This window comes from Anser anser, assembly GCF_964211835.1.
Source record: "Anser anser genome assembly, chromosome: 7".
NCBI classification, from domain to species: Eukaryota; Metazoa; Chordata; class Aves; order Anseriformes; family Anatidae; genus Anser; species Anser anser.
In genome coordinates, this window is record NC_139727.1 from 21,118,355 (window position 1) to 21,137,730 (window position 19,376).

The following is a 19,376-nucleotide window of genomic DNA, read 5'->3' on the forward strand; positions in this document are numbered from 1 at the left end:
AAAGGATTTTGAAAGGTTTATCTTTAGACAGTGCATGGTTAATAGCCGTACCTTTGTGGAAACCTAAGTGAGACATTACAGACCAAACCCTTCTTGTAGAAGCCTTATATACGCACGCCTCAGTGGTCTAGCCCAGGACTCTCATGGTGGTGTTTTCAGAGCAAATACTGGCTCGTGCATCTTTTCCACGTGCTGCTGGAGAGCAGTGAAAGAGTTAAGTGAAACATCACTTGGATTTTTTTTTTCCTTAGCAGGAATAACTTTTGCTTCTGCTCATCACCGATCCTCTTGTCTGATGCTTTCTGTTGTTGTTGTTAAAAACATTCTTTTTAATTCAGTGTGATAAAACATCCGTTATTTGTAAGTTGACTGAGCATAAAGTATTTCATTATAAAATGGTCATCCATCACCGAAGGCTGGGGGCTGCAAAAAACATTAACTGTGCACTCTTGGCTGGAATGCAGCTTCTCCAGAATAATACAGCTTCTGTGTAAAGTATGCAGCATAAAAAAATTGACCATTCAGGAAAACAGGTGCTCGCCTTGCTCTCCCAGAGCTTTGGGATTTCATCCCAAGTTTTTGGAAGGGCCCTCGAAGTCCTTCTGTACCTAGGGTCACTTTCTGGCTTTAAGCACTGGCCTCAGAGCTGAACAAGATACTGCTCTGTATCAAGTGGTTTCGTTCTGACAAGACTAGCTGTTTAACTGCTGGTTTTGAAAAAGGGATCTACATTTCCTCCCGTAAAAGTTAGGGGTTTTTAGTAGAGTTCCTTAACATAGGCACCCCAAAAGTGAGTGACCAGATAATGCCAAGTTGTTTCTAGACACGACACCAGCACGTCCCTGTTAATTTCCCTGGTACTTCACAGACTGAACTCTGAGCTACTGGTTCTCTGTGTGATGAATCATAAAAGTTATTTTCAACTTGCGTTATACAGTGCTTGCTGAATTTCCCTAACCTACATGTGGACTTGAAAAATAGTTTCCTTCACCAAGAGTCATAGCTAACTTTTGGTTTGAGGGGGAAAAGTGGGATGATAGGACTGGGAGGACTTGAGAACTCCACATATCTTCCCTTTCATATGAGGAACTGTAGCAGAGGTGAAGTGACTTGCCCAAAGGTGGGAAGAGGAGGTGAGCAGCAGAGTCTGAGAGCAGAACTGCTTTACCTACCTGCGATCAAGAACCTTGCTACCATCTAATGCTGGTTATTTCTATATGTGCTTATGTCCTTTCAGAGCAAATTCTATCAGGTTTAGGCTTAAAAATCTACAGGAAATTATTCTGTCTCTGCCTTTTAACCAGCTCTTGGGAACAGACGCTGTTGAAGTATAATGACTCTGTCCCGAAGGTCATGGCAGCAGAAGCGCTAGGGGTGGCAGGTGAAAGCAGAGTAGTGTCCGCTGACCCGTTCTGTGTGTGCTGTGTTCCACTTGGAGAGCTGGGCTGCTTTGTGCCCAAAGGGGAGGAGAGAAGGATTGAAGAAACCTATGTAAGTGTGTGAACTGGAGGTGGCTTGCCCAAAGTCATATTTATCTGTGTGAATTAAAGTTCTGTGGTGTGCCATCATTTTTAGATCACATGCTGGACAACATGCAGTCAGTGACGGTCTTTAGAAAGTTAGGACAGGATCACTCAGCTGAGCTTCTGAGGCACTCTAGTGCTTTCTTCTGTCATGGGTATATAGTATATCAGAAATACTGGGAGTAGTCTGGAATAGATCTATTCGGCAATTTTGTAGAGATGGGAACCAGTGTTGTCTTTCTAAGGTAGAGCTAGTGGCCTGTATACCACAGTTACTCAAGTTCCTTAAAGGAGTCTGCTGCTCAGTATACTGGTTATTTGTTATCTGTTAACTTAATACCACAAAGAAGCTGTTGCACTAAGGAGCAGGATGACGAGGTTGTTTATGTCAGGCCATGTACCTGAGTCTTTATTTGGTGTTTGGAACTTTACCAGGAGAGAAATGAGTTGTCAGTATATGCACGGACGCTCTCTGTCCTGAGAAACTCTCAGGCTAAACTGGGAATGCGAACAGAAAAAAATTGTCCTAGATTGCAACTGATCGTTGGCGAAGGTGTTGCAGTGGGAACTTTGACTCAGTCTGATGTTTCAGAGTAGTCTGGTGTTGCCTCATGGAAATAGTTGCATTCGTAGGCTACCCGTATTCGTGTGCATTCTGAAACAGTAGCTTAAGTAGGATTTTAGTGTTGGTAAGGCCTCCTGGTGGAAATCACATCAAAATGTTGGGTAAGCTTGTTCTTTCGTCAGTAATAGCAGAACAAAATCAACTGTATTTAACTTTACAGGTTAAAATGTTAAACCGGTTGTGGCCCTTACCAACAAAGATCATCTCTTGCCTGGAGAAGAGCTGGGTCAGGCTGAACCCTGAAAAACACCATAGTCCTGCTGCTTGGAAGGGGTACATTTGGAACTGTCTGTGCCTTTTTTCTGCTGAAGGCATATAGCTTCTGTTCAACAAAGTATATAGATCCTCAGAGTCTAGAGGAACAGACAGAATAGGAATCTAAAAATACGTTTCCACCTCTTACTGTTAGGAAACTTTGCCTTTTGGGATGGTGTGGTGACCCTAGCAATTAATATGTTTTGTTAATGCAGGCGAAGTTACTGTCTTCAGGTAAGGGAAAATAAAATGCTTAGGCTCCAGCTGGTATAGAGTGTGACTGCTTGTGTATTCCTCTGTCCAAGCTGCAACAAGGGCATCGTACCTTTTATGAATGTGTGGAATCCCTTCGTTTCTTCACAAAGGTTTTGAGGTCATTTTTGTTCCTTGCAGACTTTTTTTGAATTGTTTTACAGCTGTCTTCTGATGCTTCATTACAGTATGTGGGAAAAATCCTATTAGATGGGGTTGGGGACAGATTGTGTCTATAATTAAGATACATCCTAGCTGGTGGTGACTGTTACTGAATTGTATTCATGGATCTCTTCAGTTTCAAAAACTAAATAAAAAAAGCAAAAGGCCAAGATTTGACACTCATGTTTTGTACATCAGCACCTTGTATTAGTAGATCAGTCCAGCATTCAGCAATATGGATAAATTCATTTATCCGCAGTCCATTCTCAAGGATGTAATGCTCACCTGTTTTCATCGTTACAGGAATTGAGCTGTTTCAGTAGTGGCAGTACAGATTTTTACTTTTGTGTGCATACCCTCACTGCTTGCTTCAGCGTTGCTGCAGGAAAAAAACAATAAAAAAGTTGCTTAATGTTTTTATTGTTAAGATGTCTTAAGGCAACAGCAGGATTGACCGCCACCAGCCCATTTTTTCTCCCTTTTGCTTCTGTTCTATAGTGTCTCTTTTCTATCTCTGTAGGATTGCAACTAATACTTCCAAGATGTCTGGCAGCCTGCTCCCCTGAGGCTTCTATTTTGCTTCTGTGGTAACTCAGGGTATTGGTACTTGAGCTCTGGGCAACTGTGTTTTACCATTAGCACTTGTAAATTTTACTTTCTGGCAATATTGGGTTGTAGCACAATGACTCTGAGATTGGTTGAGGTCAAACAGAAGAATTTGTGTAAATCATAACAGCAGGGTGTACTAAACCTTGGAGAGGTTTTTCTTATTAAAAGATTCTCTTTCCTCTTGGGCCATCAGACCTTTCTTCATTTCGCTCCTTTGGATGTTGTCTGTCTCACTGATCCTTTTTAGGTTCTCTGGCAACACAAGAAATGTCTTAGCTTTTTCGGGATTTGTTCTTTGATTTCCTTTTAATTTTTCCCCTTGGCACTCATTGGCTTCCCTCGAGAAAGAGGTAAACAGAACAGGGTAACGTCCAGACAGCTAATTGATGATAACACTGTAATTCTTTTTGCCAGCCTTCCAGAAATAGTGAAGCTTTCCTTTGCACAACAGGGTGAATTTGCAATGAGAAAGCTATTCATTGCTTGGTAGACACACAAGGCTGTGGAGAATTACTGTGCTTTAAAATACCAGGGAAGAAAGTTTTAATTTCTCCTGGGCTTTTAAATTGCCTGCTTAGTTTGGGCCTGGTACCGTGCAAGACGTGTAAAATAATATGGCGGAGCAAGTACAGCGCCTGAGCAGGGTTCTGCAGAGTGCCACAACCTAATTGCTCTTCCTTCGACATGTGCCAATTTCTTTTAGAGAGGAAAAAGAGTGCTTAAACTTGACACACATCAAACTTGTGCTGTCAGGAAGATGGACGGATCAGTCCATCCTCTGGACTTGGTTGTGTGCGATGCAATTCCCCGTAGGTTTCATTTAGCCTAGTCGGCCTTGTTAGAGTGGCCGTGCTGCCTGTCTCGTATTAGGAGGGAACCTTGGGAAACCTGGCCCTAATTCACAATGGCAGCAAGATCAATAACTATCAGTGTTTGGTCAAGGGCAGATGAGTTTGTCATGGGATGACTGCTTTTTGCTTTGGGTTAGTTTGATTTAGTAATTTCATTTAGCCGAGTGTCTCTGCATTTGAGGACTGCCCGTGGGTTCTGAAGCTCAGAGCCCGTGCAGGTTCATCACGAGAACTGGTTTGTGTCATGTGTGTGTTGATTTTTTGTAAGAAATCTTTTTAAGCAATTTGAGCCGATTCTAAACAGAGATTAAAGGTGAAGATCACCTGCATTTTGTTGATGTACCTTTGTCAGGATATGCAGATGTTTCATTACAGATTTTTTTAAAGTTCAGTTTATAAAACAGTACTTTTTCTCCCAGTGCAGTAATGGGAGCTGCGTACTTACTGCTGAATACTAACTGTTCTTCGGAAGGAGTAGGAAGTTCTTTGTCTGGGATTTACATAAGCAGCTGCTGGGAAGCTACTGTGGGCTAGGTGCGGTAACTTTGATCCTAGAGCAGTACTAAAGATGGTTGTTTCCTATGCTGGAAGACAGTGTATCTTATGCAGTGCAGTGAACTTTTATGAATCCTTGACTGCTATTTATCAATAGAAAAACAGTTTGCTTATTTTCATGCTTTAAAAAAAAAAAAAGATAAACAGTGGTGGAGTCTTAAGAAAACAAACCTTAAATTTGGTATTTCACGGTGTATTTCATTGTAAAATATTTGAGCTAAGTGCAAGTCCAGAAACACGGTTGCTTTCCATGTTAGCGATGTGGAAGGACACCAGGTATCAGCAACGATTTAAATGAATGATAAATAAGTGGGCAGTGCTGATTTTCTACATCTTTGCTGATCCTACCAAATTGTGGAGGAATGCTTTTCTTGCATCCGCACTTGTATTGTCTTGTTCCTTTTAGCTGCAGTGTAATCTGCTTGTAAAAATAGCTTCCCTTCAAACCTGCTGCCAGGACACCAAAGTGCACAGACCCAGAGGTGAAGCTGGAAGAGTGTGTAGGTGTTGGTGATTTCCAGCTGTGGTGCTGTTCTTCCACAGGGGAAGCTTTTCCTTCAGGGGAAGAACTTGGCATGCAACTGACACTGCCTTCAGTTACCAGCTGAAGAGCTTTGCTGTGTACCAGCAACCAGAGCTATGCTGAGCCTAGTAAAAGAAATGAGGAACTTTGTGTAGGGATTAGTATATTTTTCAGATCGCAAAAGCTGCTGTAAGCACCGTGGTGTTCCTTCAAAGAGATCTGGCAAGTTGTTCATGCTGCAGTACTGTCTTCTACCAAAAATATTACACTGAAAACTGCTGCAATGAGTGTAAGTCCTTTTAAAAAAATACTGGTTTTGTTGCTTCTTGGCCTTCTCATTCCATTGCTATGAGAGTTTTCTTTTGTTTAAAAAGAAAAGAAAAAGTTAAACTTCCAGCCACCTGTGAAATTAATTGAGATTTAGCTTACTGAAGGACTTTTTCCTTAGAGGTTTATGTGAAAGTTGATTTTTCTTCTCTGGAAGTTGTTCAGGGCTTTGTATTGAATAACTTCCACCTATGGGAGAAAACCCTTCAGAAACTTGTAGGATCTCAAATCAGTTTTTGTAGAGCTATTGAGCCATTCAGTTTTCTGGAGTAGGATTAAATGCCTTTACAATTGGCCCTATGAATTTAGAGCTTGCATCTGTCTTTGAAAAAAAGACAAAAGTCATGGCGTATTCCTTTATACCTGTGGTGTATTCCTGTGTACCTTTCAGAGGGTCAACTCAGCTGTGTCCACTCATCTCCTTTCCCAGAGAGCAATCAGTCTCTCTGCAACTGAGATCAAAGTTTAAGTACTTCTGAATTTGTATATGTGGCTTTACAAACCATGTGTCTAATCTTTCTTTGGAATGTGCTCATGTAATCAGGTGTTGCTCTAGCACTTATCTTCTGCCATGATGTAGGAGGAAGAGTTTCTGAAAAACAAGTGTGGATGAGCATTGAAATCCCACTAAGGTACGAGGGCTCTAAACACCCTTAGGAAGACCAATATGGAAACAATAGGCTTGTACTATATAGTACAGTATAATTGATTTGTTTGCTTTCATCAGAATAATCATTGTTCTTCCAGAGGTATTCAGGTCAGAGAGTGAGAGGAAGCATTCTAAGATTCATAGCAAGGCCTTCTCCCAGTGACCTTCAACCTCACTACGCCAAATTACCCCTCAGTTCATGCCTCTAATATGTGTCAACTACAGCTCAGAAAAAAGTTTGTCAAGTACAATTATTCTAATCTCTGCGCTCTCTTCAGTGGTAGGAAATCAGATGAGAATTAAACAAATTCTTCCAACTTTAACTTTTGAAATAAACTTCTTCTCCAACAACTTAATTTCTGCGCTCAGCAATCTGATGACTGCTGATAAAAACTCAGGAAATCTGAACAGTTGTGTTGGGCTCAGAATTCATCCCGAATCTTTTTTTCTTCTGTACTTTAAGTCTATCTGGATAGAAATCACAAAAGCTTGTGCTTTGTGATGCTTCCTGTTGATGGCATTTGTTTTCCTTGTGAATGAAGTGAGCATCTTCTACTTCTCGTAATATCACTGAAGCATATCTCCCTCTGGAGTAGAACACAATGGCTGGGTGAAAAGCACTTGAAATAACAGCAGAGACACAGCTGGAATTTTCAGTGTAATTTTGGCTGAGGATACTAGAGCAAGTACCTGCTTATGAAAAAAAATGTCCAGGGATTTTTAATGGGCAGTCAGAACAGCTGAATTTGAAGCGTGGCATTGGATGAAAACCCTGATAACTAATGGCTAACGCTGGTGGGACTGTCAGGGTTCCTGCTTTGCTGGTAGATGTAAATAATTCCTATAGGAGACAACATTTCAGTTGAATTTATGCCACCCTGACCAGAGGATATCAAGACTGCCAAATGCTCAGTATGCATTCTGTCATCCTTCCCCCAAATAAAATCTCAATTCTGAGGGGCTCTTGAGATCTTGGCACTATGGAACAATCATTTGTTAAAGTCATGTTTAATGAAAGGGAGATAAACACATGAAGCTGGAGTGTGACAAATGAAAGCATTTGTGCCATTGTAATGAAATTAGGCAAACAGAACAGACTTGACAGCTCTGGGTTCCCCCTGTCAAACTGCATTTGTAATCCTAGTCTTGCATTCATGTGTGCCTGTGAATGGCACCGTTTCCCTCTTGGTATGGTGGGCCTGGGCTCCCGAGTGGCCATTTTAATTCACAGAGAATTAGGTTTGAAGAGTGTATTTTACAGACACACTGAAAAGGACTGGAATTTATTCTCACTACTGTTTCATTGGCTTGAATATCCTTAATTTTGGATCTATATTTACGTCTATCATAAATACAATTTTTGGTAGCGCTTACTGTGGTGAAGAATTGATTCCAGAGATGCACAAAGCTTGCTTCCACACATCTCCATGGTGAGCTTGTATGCTGCGGTGGACAATCCCCGCAGTCTTTTAAAATAGACTAGTATTTATGTGGTCTGGAAATGGGGATGTAAGCTCCCAGCCCCTCAGCTTCTCCTCAGCTGTCAGCCTGGGCAGGTGTAGAATGCAGTTATCTCCTGTGTTCAGGGCTTAGACTGGGATGTTACAGTGAGGTTTGGGGGGACCTGTGGGAAATGTCAGGTGTCTGGTCTTTTTGATGACCCCCTTCTGATGCATTGAGTGAAGTAGATATTGTCATTGTTATATTCAGAAAGTGGGGTTATATATTTCTATGATTATATTAGCTGCTAGGTCAGATTGTATAAGTAGCGATCCATTCTTCTCTCACATGAGAAATTATTCTGAGAAGTGCTTCATCCTAATTTACACACCGTGTTGCAATGGCTGGTCTAGACCTTGCAAGAAAAAAAAGACCAAAAGAACAACAGCAGCCCCCCTGCCCTTGTTGGAAGACAGGACAGAGGTGTCTTTCCACTGAAACCCTGACTATATACCAGGCCTATGAAGAGGGAAACGTAAGTCCAGGCACCAATTAACGTGGATCATCTAGTTTAGCTTTTTTTACACGTGCTAACTATCTGCCAATTAATGAAGGGTAACTGGAGTTAAATGTTGGACTAAACTTCCTAGCTGGTAGAAGTCAGGCATGTCTTTCATTGCAGGTGCAGAATGGCATGTGTGACCAGTCAGTGGGCAGAATTTGTTTTCAGAGTGGTGAAACGTGTGCCTCCTCCATTCATCAGCTGTGGAGCTGATGAAATTGTAGTTTTGCCAAGGGACCTAGAACCAATATGCATATATCGTTCTGGGGCTGCTGCCTCATTTATTCTGTGTGGAACAAATTCAAGCAATGCAGATTTTTAGAGAGAGAAAAGTTACTATAGTTCTGTTTGCTAGATTTGTTAATCTCTAAATTAACTAATTGTCCTTGCCATGTGGTCCTGCATTTGGATCTGAGTGAGAATGAGCTGCTACTTATTCCAGCAGTCAGACTTTGGAAATGTTTTTTTTTTTTAATCTGAAAAGTATGGCTGCTGAATGCTTTCAGATGGTTTTAAAGGGCAAGTCCAATTCTGTCCTTTTTCCTTGTAACTTTACTTCCCTCTCCAACTTAGAGACTGCAGGAATTTCTCATCTTTGGGTGAAAAGGCAAAAAGGTTTGGTGTTTCTTGTGGGTGAATCAAGAATAAGGCTCATGTAGTGTTGCATAGACCAGAAGGGCAATGTTTGCAGGAAGTGTTTTTGATGGTGAGCCAGGAAGTGCTTGCTGCTGCCTCTGTTTTCCGTGGCATAATTTATAGAGCTCGTAGGCAGGAGTCCTAAAGAGCTGGACTTCTTTGTTATGGTGGTTTTTTTTGTCTTTTTCTCATCTTAAGAAGAGAGTGCCTGTTTTTTGTACAATTCAGTGCATAAGCAGGGAAGGTAATAGCACATACTCAAGCATCATTCTTGTCTGAGCTCGCCTGCTTTGGAGGGTGCGTGGGATAAAATTCAAACAGCCTTTCTGAAGGCTGAGCGTCAAAGGCCAACAGCTGCTGCATAAGAGGAGTCCAGGTCATGTGGTTTGGGTTGCAGTTGCCTGTCCTGGGGACAAATGATGTTGAAATAACTTGTCATAAACAATTTTTTCTCGTTCATTTACTCTGATTCGGAACGCATAGCCGATCCTGATAAGAGTCATTCAGGAGTGAAGAGTTGAACTGCCAGAGAAAGCAGCTTATGTGAGCGTTTTACATCAGGAATGTGCCAACAGTGTGCTAACAATAAGAAACCGCTTCTGAGAGGGACCTGCTCCTGTACTTCAGGAGAGAGGGGACACCAGGGGTCTGCTAACGCTTGTTTGCTGAAGTGCCAGAACGGCTGGATGGGATTGCTGAAATGGGAGCTAGGTGCTTAAACATGAATTAGTTGTTTAAATATCTTTATAGACATGTGTGTCTAAGCGCAAATAATCCATAGGATGAGTGAAGGAGAGCTCTGTGGTCTCAGCAGAATTCCGTTCTCATATTAAAATCGCCAGCCCTGGAGTTGGCTTTCTGCTACTTAAGATATTCTTTCCCTACTTTTCAATCTCCGTGTACTGCTTTGGGCTAGCTGAACTTTTTTGGGAGCACTTTTCTTGTTGGTCTCTGGCTTCCCTTCAATTTAATTGAAGGGGCCCATGGATCATGGGTGAAAAGAATGGGAAGGGCTTTCCTGCCAGTCCCTAACGCAGCTGAGGCTCTTCATGTAAGACTAGATCTTGTTTTAATGTATTTTTTCATAAATTGAATAGATTTTAAAGGAAGGCTGCATGTAGGAATCCCTACTGAAGTTTTGATCTCCTTGTGGACCCTTTTTCCTTTTTTTCTCTTGTAATATCTTAGGCTGAGATCAAGCTTAGAGGTTTTATTTTCAAGTTGCAAGTAGCCTAAGCTGAGAAACGTCCCACGTCTTGTAATTCAGATACTGAGAAATGTCTCTTGCTGGGAAGAAACAGCTCCAGCAGCAGTTCCCAAATTTCGCACTGGTTATGGTTTCCTCACTTGTAATGCCTGAATCTGAATCTGGCAGAGCAAGATCCAAAGAAATGAAAAATCAGAGCTGCTTTTTTGGAAAAACTTTTGCAAGGCTTCAAGTATGCACTTCCAAGCATTCAATATTTACTTTATATCGGCTTTGCTTTGGGAAAGGAATTGTTAAAATTGTAATTGATTTTACTGCCATTTCTGAGGTTCTCTACATTTTTTTATTATTCTTTCAGGAGAGCATGGCATTGCTTTCAGTTAGGTAGCCAAGAAAGATCCAGACTTTATGTAACCTAACAGATTGTTTTTAGGTGCCTTTAAGTATCTCTTGTATGAAGTCTTAACTTATGGGCAGAACAATTTATTTTTAAGAACATGGTTCTACGTTACCAAAGTGTTATGAAAAGAGTCTTATTCATTCCTTCTGCTCTGTGCTCCAGATTAAACTTGAGCCCCAGTAGGAAAAGCTAGGAGCACCCCGTGCAGTTGCAGTAATTGACCTGAAGGTGGTGGCAGGTTGGTTCTGGATGCTGCCATGTTCAGCATCAGGCTATAAAAGCCTTTCAGGGAGATTTTCAGTGATCTTCTTTGGCTTACTGACTTGTTTGCGACATTTTTATTTGGTTAAAAACTTTGGTTTTTAATAATTTTCGGTTATTTGGTTAAAACCAAGTAACTTTACTGCCACTTTCAGATGCTGAATTTGGTATTTTAGGCAGTGAGAGTAATCTGCTTAAAGACAGCGTACAGCAAGAATAGCCACAGCATGATTTTTCAGTCCTCTTATTGAAGCAAGCACTGCTCCTGAGGTTGAGTTCTCTTTTTGAAAGGAGAGCCCGTGATCCCCTTAAGTCCTAGATGTCTGCAAATGCTGGTAAGAAGGGCTCGTTGTAGTAATCAAGTGAGTAATCCTCAGACGTGAAAAAACTTAGCAGCGTGGTTGGTATTTCACTGACATTTAGATCTCTCTCAGAAAGTAGTTGTTCAGTGGGTAAATCTTGCACTAAAAATATTCCCTTCTTCCTTAGTGTTTTTTTTTTTTTTGATGACACAGCAACAACTAACCGGTCTGAAACAGTTTTACAGCATACACAATGAGTTTCAGAGAGCTTAATGTAAAATGCTGTGTTACCATAAAAGCTGGCGTCTCTGAATATCAGGGAAGCTGGCCAGAGCTGCTGTGTAATCAGCAGCATGTGCCTAAGTTAAACCCTAATTATTGCAAGCCGTTTTGTGATCTTCATGTGAGCGGGGACGTTCAGTTAAATTGCAGGGGAATCGAATCTTCAGCCAGTTTACATGAAGTTTTGTGTCTGCCTTGTTTTCAGTAGGACTGAAAAGAAAAAAACAACCGATCCTCTCCAGCTTGTGAAGTTAAGGTCTGTTTATTGACCAGAAATGGGATTAATGGAGAGTAAGATATCCTGTGCGTCCTTTGGTAGCAAATTTGGCTGCTTCCTCTCATTCCACCTGTGCAGCTATGTGCATACGTAATGCCATGAGACAAGCTGTGGTGCATTCAGAATGCTACCTGGCGTGCTTTCCCTTTTGCCTTGGTGCACTTGTGTTACACTTAACAGCTTAAGAGAAGTACTGTTAAGACATTTGTGGATTAGGGGAAGAAACATCAGGGGCTCATGCAAGGTCTCTTCATGGGCAGGATGCGTACGGTTATTGTTCATCTCCTTGGGTGGGGTTTAATGTTAGCTTCCAAGTCCTAGATCCTGAGGATGTGGTGGCTGTGCTTTCTTTGCTTACCACAGTGTCAGTGAAACAGGAACCGAATGATCATCTTCTGGTGTGAAGGGAAAACGGTTCAGTTCTGTTGGCTTGCTCTGCGTGGAATACCTGGAGTTGGGAATGTTAATCCAGGTGTCTCTGAAATTCCATTTTCTTACTGGCCAAGGTGCAGCCTTTCCATCCTGGGGCTCTTTGAGTTGAAGGAGGCTGAAGGAATTGACAGCATTGTGATGGATTGATTAGGTGGTGACTGTTCAATGGAAAGGATCAGCTTTGGGGAAGATGAGCTTGAGTGTTGATCCCTAGTAGTCTTATTATATTTAATGTTGTCCAGATGCTTGTAACCACAGACAAGTGCTCTATAAAGCACACTTAAATAAACATTGATGAAAGCATGTCTTATGATCCTCTGCATTTCCATGAGCTATTGAGAGGTGACACAATTGTAATGCCACACCAGAATATTATCTGACGAGTTGGGGGAGTTGTTCTTAAGCCAAAAAGATTGAATCATCACGTTCCTTTTAACCTCTCACAAGTTAATGGTGTTGGCCTGATTTGAACTGGTAGTTGGAAGGTAGCTGAGGCTGCAGAATGATTCCCAAGGTTCCTTTTTTCACTTACAGTTTTTCTTTAGTTAACCACAAAACTATTGCAGTTGGATACTGTTCCCCATGGTCTTAATGTAAAACAAACAAACAAAAAGCAACCAAAACCTATTATTCTTCCTCTTTTGCTGCCTGACAATGTCATGTCATCTCACAATGGTTTTTCACAAGTATATGTTAAGATGCTTTGTTTGCTTTCTGCTTTACTTGGAATTTCACTTGTCTTAGTATAGGAGGTTTTATATTATTTTATTTTTATCTTACTTTTTAAGTAAAATAATTGTGTTGGCAGGTACAAAACCAGTAGCTTATTTCAGGATCCAGGAATCGCAGGCTTTTTCTCCCCTATGCCAAAGAAGCTCATATGACAGCTAAGTGAAATATTGTGTCATCAGGAATGTAAATGCCAGCGTTCCTGTGACACTATTAGCCGTTAGACTTGTTAACTTTGATTAGGAATAAAATGTAGGTTTCAGCAAGTTGAGCCAACTGTTTCTACTTAAAGAGACCTGTATTGCAGAATTTCTTTTCTCAGGATTGCCCAGGTTACTTCTAACACACTTATTTGCCTCTGTACTGGCCGTATTGTGGCTGACTTCATCTCCTGCTTACTGCTTTTTCTCCTAAATCCTCAAGACTCCTCCTGTCTAGATCCCTTGTGTTGTTGTTGTTATTGTTTTTTCCACTTTGCCTAGTTCTGAGCAATCCTTTCTGTATTTCTTTTTCATTCTTGAAGTTTCTGTTGATCATCTTAAAAAGCTTAGGAAGCTCGTTGGTTGTTGTTTCCCCAGCTCAACAGCTCAGTGCATCAGCTTTTCTATTGCAGCTTTAGAGAGGATACTTGCTGTCCAAAGCAGCAAGTAGAAAGAGTGCCCTTCTTTCTTCTTTGGTTCAGAGGCTTATATAGCTGTTCTGAGAACAAGATTAGAATTGTTTTCAAGTTTGTTTCATCTTTTTTTTTTTGTCTTTTGCAAGAAAACATGTAGTGTTACAGAAATTCGATTTGTATTCAGGCAAATTGCTGCGAGAGATCCATCTAACATCATACATTTTGCATGTGATTATTATGGGGCTATATGTGTAGTAGGATGTTTAAAAAAAAGGCAGAAGGTGGGGCAGATTTTTCATACTTCATGTGATCACAATTCTAGAGATACTAGGAAAATGCAGCCATATCTGCTAATTAACTAAAGCATGAATTTAGGTAGTGCTGGGTCTGTCATATTTAGTATTCTTACAATAGGATTTGTTCTGTAAGTCTCCAGAAGGCTGTTTTGAAGATGATTATATTTGCATAAGAAATAGCAAGCCCTACAAACCATTGCTTTTAAAAATATATACACATTCCTATATATATAAATGTAATGTAAGTATATATGTATATATGTAAAAGCAACCCTGACCTTCCTACCAGTCCTCTGAAACGAAGCTTTTGCAGGCTTCTTTCCTAGATTAATTAATAATTTCCTAGATTAATTAATTAATAGATTAATTTTGCTGTAGATTCTTAAAAATAAAGCAAAATTAAACCTAATGAATTAAGTCTAACTTCATGTCTGTCTTTTTTTCTTTTTTTTTAACAGAGCTATCTGAAATAGAACCCAATGTCTTTCTTCGACCTTTCCTGGAAGTAATCCGTTCTGAAGACACTACAGGCCCCATAACTGGATTGGCCCTCACCTCTGTGAATAAGTTCCTCTCATATGCACTAATAGGTATGTAACATGTCTTCCTGGGATTTACCAAAATGCCAGCCAAATACATCTCCTTGCAACATGTCTTTGGCCAGGAGACATGTTTGCAGTCTTAATGAGGAGATTGGAGAAAGAGGAAAATTATCATTAATGCTGAGGAAATAGGCATCTGCAGTTTCTCAGCATTATTCCTGCTGGTCTTTCATGGCACTCAAGTAATAATGGCTGGAAATGGAGCCACAGCTTCTGGTTTGCCCAGACTGCTGTGTGTGCTTATGGCCCACTGATGAACTTTGGTATTCACCAAATGCAGTTCAGACTTTTCAATATAATCTGAGTAAAAGGTTCAGGGAAGGGAAAACACCAGTAGGGATTATAGTGTTCTAATATACGTAAATACAGTAGTTTAGTTTTGTGGACTAACATTTCTGTTCTAGAGTGAGGATGTTTTTTACCCAGTTCTGGCACACACTGGACAGGGTCCTGTAGTCCTAACTTGCCAGAATTGCCGTGAAACAGTTTTGCCCTTGCCCTCAGCCAGACTTAATTGCATTAGTTGAATCCTTCTAGTTTTCTTAGGCATGCTCTTCATCCTGATGTGAGGTAAAATAGTTGCTTGATATTTCAATGGACTTTGAAATATATGGATCTTCCTTGATGTTTGTAAAAGGCTAATAATGTGCGTGTGGTCAGTTGCTGTGGCTCAGCTGGCTCATAGTAATTCATTAGCTTGCTTTCTGTCTGCCTTTAGTGTGTCATCCTGCTACTACTGCTGCTTGAGTTTTCTCTGTAAATTCTGTTAATACTTTCTGATCATACCTGTATGAATTACAGAATTTATAATCTTCGGTATTTGTTGATGCGTAGTCTCATTTAGAGGAACCTCTTTTATCACTGTCCCCTCACCTCCAAAGTCCAGTTTTCCTAGTTCTTTTCCTCCATTATACTAAAAGAACACTTGATTTTATTTTTTTTCTCTGCTCTTTTAAAGATTTTGTCCTCTGGAGTAAGCGTGAGTTAAGTTAGAGAAAGAAAGAGGAATTTATTATATATATATAATGGCATCAAAACATCAGTGGGGAGTATTGGGTATAATTAAGTGGCAAGAAATAACTAAAATGATGAGATATTAATATCACTTGATAGGACAATAAAGGAATCTTAATAAATAAGCCTGTGAAATGTCCCTCTGAAGGACTAGGCAACAACGCAAGTATGTTAGTTTCAAAGTGGAATGGGAGATGGGTTCTCCTGTGCTTTTGTGTTCTGATCCCACCCAGACCATCAGACTGATACCACGTGTTGAGGCAAATGTCTGCATGGGCAACTGGCTACAAATACTTGATCTGAGGCAGAAACAAGAAAATGATTAAAAATTCGTAGCCTTTCTTTAGGTACTTGTTATTTAGAACGTTTGTTAGGTCGCTCCAGCAAGGATGCCACCCTGTAGCTGTGCGCGAGTGTGTCTGTAGTACACAGCAGAAAAGCCCCTCTACCTGGCTTTTGTTGTCGAGCTGAGCCTGTAGAGGAGGAGAGCTCAGTCCCTGCTGGAGGTGACATTCACAGCGGCCTTGTCCTTTGTGCTGCTCCAGATAGCGGCGAAGCTGGGATTAGTGGTTGCTGACTGAACATCTGGCTAGGGTGGTGTTGTTAAATTAAAGCTTTTTGGTCTTGTGTTTCTCTTTGTAATACAAGACTAAAGGTAGTCGAAGTTTGTTTGCCTAAAGAAAGGAAAAGCTTAAAGTTGTCCTTAACATACAAACCTGTTTCAAACTGTACAGAACAAGGAAGGAACGACTCGAGCAAACCACAATGAGTGAAAATTCAATGTGGCTGATATTTATGGCGCATTTTGATGCTGCATAAATTGATGGGTGATACCAGAACACTTTCCATGAGCATCATTAGCTGTGTCTGTTTTGTGAGCGGATGGCTTTTGCTCTACCCACAGGGTCTAAAACCAGTGGCCAGTGAAAAGGCCAAACTCCTTTGATAGGTTATATTTTGTTTAAAGCTTCTTTCTTTTCCTATCCTTGTGCTGTTTCACTGTTCGTATTCTGTCATATGCCACTAGATGGTTATCTGTTGTCTTTTCAGACCAGCGTTGCTGTCGGGGTATATTTTAGAACTAGTTTAAAAGGCTACTAAAAATTATTCTTTTTTGACTTTGGATCCCTTGTAGTCTGAAGTGCAAAGATCTGTTCTGAATTTGTTGGGTGCAGCAGTTCACTGATGGTATAGCGTGCAATCAGCAGCTCAGTTAGACAAAATGACTTTGTATCCACTATGCATGTATTTTGATAGGAATAGTTATAATTAAAGAGATTATCCTCTAGTCTGAAATAAGTTCTGCTGTTTCAAGAATTATGTTCAATAAATGGCACAGTAACTTTTAAAGCACAAGAAAACTTTGCAACAATACTAAACTCTATTGATTTTATCCCTCGGATTAGTTATTTCCTTACTCAGCAGTTCTCTACAGCTAGCTGGCAGCCTTTTTGATGAGCTCAAACCTGACCTATAGGAAGACTAGTGGCTGAATTTCTGAATTGTATTTGTTTTATTTTCCTCAGAAAAGGTATGTGCTCATGTTGTTATCACAGTGTGTCCAGAGCAGCTTCAGGCTCCACTTCTAAAGTTAACTTTTCCTGGCATACCTGAGAACTACGTATCTGTGAGTGAGCAGCTGTTGCTCAGCTTCCAGCAATAGGACTTGTGTGGGGAGTTTAAAGCTTGTTCTCCCCTCTATCTTCTGTGTCTCCTTGGTGATTTATTTTAGTTGCATTAAAGGTCTTACTGAGCAGGCTGCTGGAATTCCCTCATGGTTAAGAGCCTGGATTTTCTGCTTTTTGTTTTGCTTGTTGTGGGAGTACACCCCATATGAAATGTGTAAGTCTAGATGGGGTCTCCAGATCCTTGTATTGTAGGTGGCAGTTTTTGAACTGGTGTTTTACTTCACACAAACATCTTTTATTAGTGATTCTGAGCAGGCATTGACACATCTTTTCATACTGTTTTTCACCAGGGAACAAAGAAGCATGTTGAGCTTTTCTCTATCTTGTTTCTGCAAAGTAGAAGTATCTGTGCTTTTAATTGAACTCAAGAGGCTTTATAAATTGACCTGAATTTGTAGAGCTGTTCCAGGGAACCAGGACTGAAGTAGTCAAGCGTGATACGTGTTGGGAGAGAGGTGTGTTTATTAGTGTTAAAGGTAGGGGCTAGAACTGCCAAGTGGTAGTCATAGATCTGTTAAAGAAGCATATGTACCACTTGATTACATTAACTTTTCACACAGATTATTTATCCATAACTATGATAAAATATATCACTAAGCCTAGAGGAACTCAGACCTACTGGAAGAGCTGATAGTGACGGGAATCTGCATGTTCTGCATATGGAAGCCTTTCCTGCTGCAGATGTTTTTTGTTTTTGTTTTTCCTCTTAATGCCCACTTACCTTCTTTCCACTGTAGTGCTGAGGTTTGGTTAATAGTAATGCTACTACTATAGGTGCTGGCATTGAAACGCCACTGGTCTCTGCCTGATTTAATTGATGAAGCAGGTAAAAATGACCAATTGGTCTTAGAACAGAATACCTGTTGGTTCATTGATGCTTGACTTGCGAACCAGGAGAAAACTCACTCTGAACTATGCAAAATTTGTGCGTGTCTCACAAATATTTCAAAAGTAGGCAAGCTCTGCTCTCAGTCAGGGGTGTGTAAGAGAGGGGATAGAAGTGGTGTTGCCGTGCAGGCAGATGAAATTCTCAGGAGCACAGACAAGATTTCAGTTTTCTGTGACAAGAAGTTGTTTATCCTGCAGCCCTTCAGAATCTGCTCATCATAGTGGAGGCTGCTCTCTTTGGACCACAGTAAGAGCAGTTTTCTGTAACACCTAAGGTTTAGCCCCTAGGTATGAACACATCTGGAGTCAGAGTGAGTCTGCAAAACTTGTCTACAAAGCATGCAAGATCTTGCCTGGTTCCTCTGTCAGCTTCGTTCTTGCTGGAGCTCAAGAGGCCCCATTGCCAATTAATGAGGTATTAACTAGTGTTTAGGTTGTCGACTTTCTATCCTAATGACTGTTTAGGTAGGAAGGTAACAAGATTCTTGCCCAGTGCCGTATTGTTTAAGCAAGAATGAAATCAAAGCCGGAGGCTGCTTTTCTGAAGCCCCTGTAATGTGGCACAAGATACGGTTACTAGCAACAATCTTGTCCTAAACATTCTCGCAACTGCCCCATTGTTTGTAGCTACAAAAGACTGAAATAGAGAGAAGGAGCCTTGATGAATGATTGAAGTGGGAGGCCTGCAACTCTGATATCTAAACTGTGATCATGTCTGTCTGCTGTTTTCTCTGGGGAGAACCACTGGCCCATTCCTTCCTCAGCTCCTGTTCCTTGGGAGGGATGTAGAACAAGAGACAATTTTTCCTTCTCAATCTAGTGGAACCTCTTTGGCATTTTCTCCTCGTGGGAGTAAACTTGAGGTTCCATGTGTTTAAAATCTGTTTTCTGTTAATTCCCAAGGAGGAACTGAATGTATTTAACAGCTGATTGTTCTGTATTGTAGGGAATAGGACATAATCTAAACAGTTAGCATCTAAAAAAATGAATTGTAATACTTTATTAGGTTGTATCTTTTTGCAAATGTAAATAGACTCCTGATAAAGTCTTGCTGAAAGCTCCCATTAAAAAGTCTTTCTCTTACTAGGGGATGAGTTTTTTCTTGTATGGGCAACTCACTCTGAGCCACACAAATTAAAGAACCAGATGAAAGCAAAGTATCTCTGTGTAGATGTCTCCCCACAGAGGTGGTAGGCTGTAGGTGGCCGTTTCCTGTCATGTATTTTTATTCTGTTACTCAGATCCCAGCCATGAGGGCACAGCTGAGGGAATGGAGAACATGGCAGATGCTGTCACTCACGCCCGATTTGTGGGAACAGATCATGCAAGCGATGAGGTTGTCTTGATGAAAATCCTACAGGTAAGTGGAGAGAAATGGTAATTACCATAATGGTTGCTGCCCATTGCGGAGCA

At 40.8% G+C, this 19,376-nt stretch overlaps 1 protein-coding gene across 4 annotated transcripts in view; it reads left to right on the top strand.

Annotated features, from left to right (window-relative positions):
* GBF1 (golgi brefeldin A resistant guanine nucleotide exchange factor 1) overlaps positions 1 to 19,376 on the top strand; it is a 102,510-nt gene that overhangs the window by 45,748 nt on the left and 37,386 nt on the right. For all 4 annotated transcript variants that reach the window (XM_083844965.1, XM_083844962.1, XM_083844963.1 and 1 more), the window contains exons 4-5: positions 14,230 to 14,361; positions 19,205 to 19,323. In XM_083844965.1, the coding sequence (XP_083701091.1) occupies positions 14,230 to 14,361; positions 19,205 to 19,323 (251 nt within the window). The remainder of the gene's footprint in view (positions 1 to 14,229; positions 14,362 to 19,204; positions 19,324 to 19,376) is intronic.